Source organism: Cervus elaphus, chromosome 24 (genome assembly GCF_910594005.1).
Source record: "Cervus elaphus chromosome 24, mCerEla1.1, whole genome shotgun sequence".
NCBI classification, from domain to species: Eukaryota; Metazoa; Chordata; class Mammalia; order Artiodactyla; family Cervidae; genus Cervus; species Cervus elaphus.
In genome coordinates this window covers 60100276-60103469 of record NC_057838.1, presented here as the reverse complement: position 1 = coordinate 60103469, position 3194 = coordinate 60100276, and the positions used below count along the sequence as shown (strand labels likewise).

Here is a 3194-nt window from a genome sequence, read left to right as displayed (position 1 = left end):
TAATCTGAATGGAAATTGCCTGGCAGGGGCTGCAGAGGAGTAAAGCCCAGTGCCTACCCAAATTGTGGTGGGAGCTGGGATCAGGCTGGCTCAAGTGTCAGAGCTGGCCCTGAGCCCTGAGCTTTCTTTTGGGTACAAGATTGGTCAGGTTTACTTTAGGAGCAAGGGCTAGTGTGAGTTGTCCTGGGACAGGCTTTAGACTATGCCAGGAAATCATTTTTTTGGAGGGTGGAAGGCAGGAAAATAAGGGGCTGATCCCTCTTCTGTGGGTCTGATTTCCAACGGGCACGACCATGGTCAGTAAATGTCTTTATTGGAAGAGAGATCCAGTCTCCTTGGCTCTACCAGCACCCTAGGTCATGAGGATTTCGATGTCGAGCTCTAGCCGGCTGGCCCTGACCTCATAGCGGCCCCGGATCAGGCCTCGGGTTTGGCTGGCATGCCAGCGCCAGTGAGACTGGATGATGCAGGCCGCTTGGCGTGCCTGGAGAAACCGTCTGCGGGCCTGCCACATGCGAACCTGTGCCTGCACCTTCACCACTGCCCATTCCTGGCAGGCGTAGAGTCTTAGTGCCAGGCGCCGTCTTTGCTCCAGCATCTTGGCCTGCATCGACCTCCACCAGCACTGGATGACCCAGGCCCTGAGTGCTGCATGCAGTAACGTCCGGCGTACCATGTTGCCACGCCACCATGACTGAATCTTTATGGCTGCCTTCTCTAACTGATTGGGGGAAGGAAGAACATGGAGATGCTCAGTGGGGTACCCTCCCATTCCTAACCCCACCTCTGGTGCTGGGAGGAAAGGGGGCCTGGCCCAGGTAGCCCTGGCCTCTTATTTCTGGGCCCCATCCATCTTATTTCCAAACCCTACTCACCTTTAGACACTGCTCATTATCCTCTGGACAGATCCCTTCTGTATGAGCCTCACTCACATTTTGTGTGTCCATGGCCCTGGTCTTTAGAGTCCACTCATCTATCAGTTAGGCCACCCTAGTCTGTAGCCCCGCCCTCAACTGTTAGGCACCCTATCACTAGACTCCGCCCACCTGCACACAAGTTTCCCCTCATTAGGCCTATTCATCCACATTTCACCCACATCTCTTTCTCCTTTTGTTTGTATCTTCTTATGGATTGACCAGCCACCTTATTTATTGATACCCATAACTTTAAGTGGGCTGTCATTATTTCTTGCTTTCAGTTTATTTCTCAGACTCAGCTGGTGCCTTAAACCTTGCTCTTTCTACAGCTTCTAGCCACTTATTTCTGATCCTGCTGGTGTCAGTGGAGAGAAAGATTCATTCAACTTTCCTTCAAGTAAGGGTTTACACACACATACTCATTACCAGTGTGGGTTTCTGGAAGCCTAAGTGTCAGGGTCTTTGGGAGGGACCTGAGCAGTGTGTTCATGGGCTAGTATGTGTTTTGTTAAATTTGTGGAAGCAAGATATTTTATCTGCAATTGGAGAGGGCTTCTGTCGCCCCTTCTCTGACCCCCTTTGTCACCCTCTTCTTGTCAGGTGCCATGGAATGGCTGCAGTTTCTTTTGGAATGTGACTAAGGGGAAGCTGAGTTGGGATATACTTAGTATGGGTTAATGTGATAGATTTATGTGGTCCCAGTCACCCCTGGGAATAGGTAAATTCTTGTTAGACATTCTGCTAGCAATGACTTCCAGGAGTTTTCCTACCTGTTACAACATCCATTCACCTGTGTCATGGTTTGATATGGGGACAGAAGTGCAGCTATGGTGATGTGGACACTCCCTGCAGTGCCTGGCACCAGAAGTGTAGGTACAGTGGAGGAAAAGCAAGATTTGAAAAGTTTGAAGACAAAAACTGGTCCACAGAAAATTCTTACTGTTTTTAGACACGTAAAATCCTAAGTAGTAGATTCTGTTTTCATTGATGCTTGATTAAAATTGAAGTTCTGTCTTGTCAGAAATATAATACTTGACAATGCAGTGAAACAGTTATAAATATTACAAGCTTTTTTTTTCTGTTTTAGTATCAATTCTGTAAAATAGAGTTTATCAGAATTCCAGAATCGATGCTTTTGAACTGTGGTGTTGGAGACTCTTGAGAGTCCCTTGGACAGCACAGAGATTCAGCCAGTCCATTCTGAAGGAAATCAGTCCTGAATATTCATTGGAAGGACTGTTGCTGAAGCTGAAACTCCAATGCTTTGGCCACCTGATGCGAAGAGCTGACTCATTTGAAAAGACCCTGATGCTGGGAAAGATTGAAGGCGGAAGGAGAAGAGGACGACAGAGGATGAGATGGTTGGATGGCATCACTGACTCAATGGACATAAGTTTGAGTAAACTCTGGGAATTGGTGATGGACAGGGAGGCCTGGCATGCTGCAGTCCATGGGTTTCAAAGAGTCGGACATGACTGACTGACCGAACTGAACAGTGATTACAGGAACCAACCAGAACTTCTATGAATGGTGTACATGCTGGCATGAAAAATCCTGTTTTACGCATCTTGAAAGGCAATAATGTTTCTATAGAAAATCATATGAAAAATCATCATATGAAGAAGTAATAAAAGACTATACAGCAAAAAATGTAGGAAAAATACCACAGAGGTAGGACACTTAATTAATATATATGTTGTTACATTTGTGATCTCTGCCACCTCTTTTATATGTGTCATTTGTTGTCTTGACTTGTCCTAAATATTCACTGGCCTGATTTTAAGTCTATAATTTTGTATTCTTTTTCTTAAAGTAGGCCTTCCAATTTATAAAAACTTTAGTTCCCACAAAACCTGGGTCTGCCCTGCTGTGCTGTAAGAATGCAACTCTGTGGCCAGGGCTCATGGGAGCTCACATGAGTTTCTAGAATTCAGAGTTAGGACTGAAACTGCAGAAACAGATGATGCAGAGCTGCTGTGCGTCCTTTGGGATTTGAAAGGCCATTCTGGCTCTAGTTTTAACATGCATGATATTCCTCATTTTTCTACATGAGCCACATACTGTGGCTTCTGTTTATGTGTATTTGAGGCCTCGTACCATCACTTCTACTAATTGCCATGGCACTGTCCATCAGCGTGTCTTACAGATTCTGGCCCTATTTTCAAGCAAGCAACTTCTTTAGGTCACATTAAAAGTCCTCGAGAGCGGACCCTGTTGCCTCCATTAATGTCTGTCAATCTGAGTGAGTGGAACGCTGGTATCGGCCATCTCTAAGGC

The 3194-nt window shown here is 46.0% G+C and overlaps 1 protein-coding gene across 3 annotated transcripts; it reads right to left on the bottom strand.

Annotated features, from left to right (window-relative positions):
* Window positions 1–293: 293 nt before the first annotated feature.
* IQCF6 (IQ motif containing F6) lies at window positions 294–960 on the bottom strand. Of its 3 annotated transcripts, none has more exons than XM_043886755.1 (2): window positions 876–960; window positions 294–721 (listed from the first exon to the last, which is right to left on the bottom strand). In XM_043886755.1, exons 1-2 carry the CDS (start codon window positions 945–947, stop codon window positions 353–355), a joined length of 441 nt encoding a protein of 146 aa, XP_043742690.1. In that variant the 5' UTR covers window positions 948–960; the 3' UTR covers window positions 294–352. The 3 variants fall into 3 exon arrangements, with proteins under 3 accessions (XP_043742690.1, XP_043742691.1, XP_043742692.1); XM_043886756.1 differs by having other exon boundaries at window positions 933–960; XM_043886757.1 differs by lacking the exon at window positions 876–960 and adding an exon at window positions 832–849 and having other exon boundaries at window positions 353–727.
* Between the last annotated feature and the right edge of the window lie 2234 nt (window positions 961–3194).

Bases quoted from the DNA above. Each gene is read 5' to 3' on its own strand.
- IQCF6 (XM_043886755.1), bottom strand. From the start codon at position 947: ATGGACACACAAAATGTGAGTGAGGCTCATACAGAAGGGATCTGTCCA. The intron at 722-875 runs GTGAGTAGGGTT...TCCCCCAATCAG, and splicing joins ATAATGAGCAGTGTCTAAAG to TTAGAGAAGGCAGCCATAAA.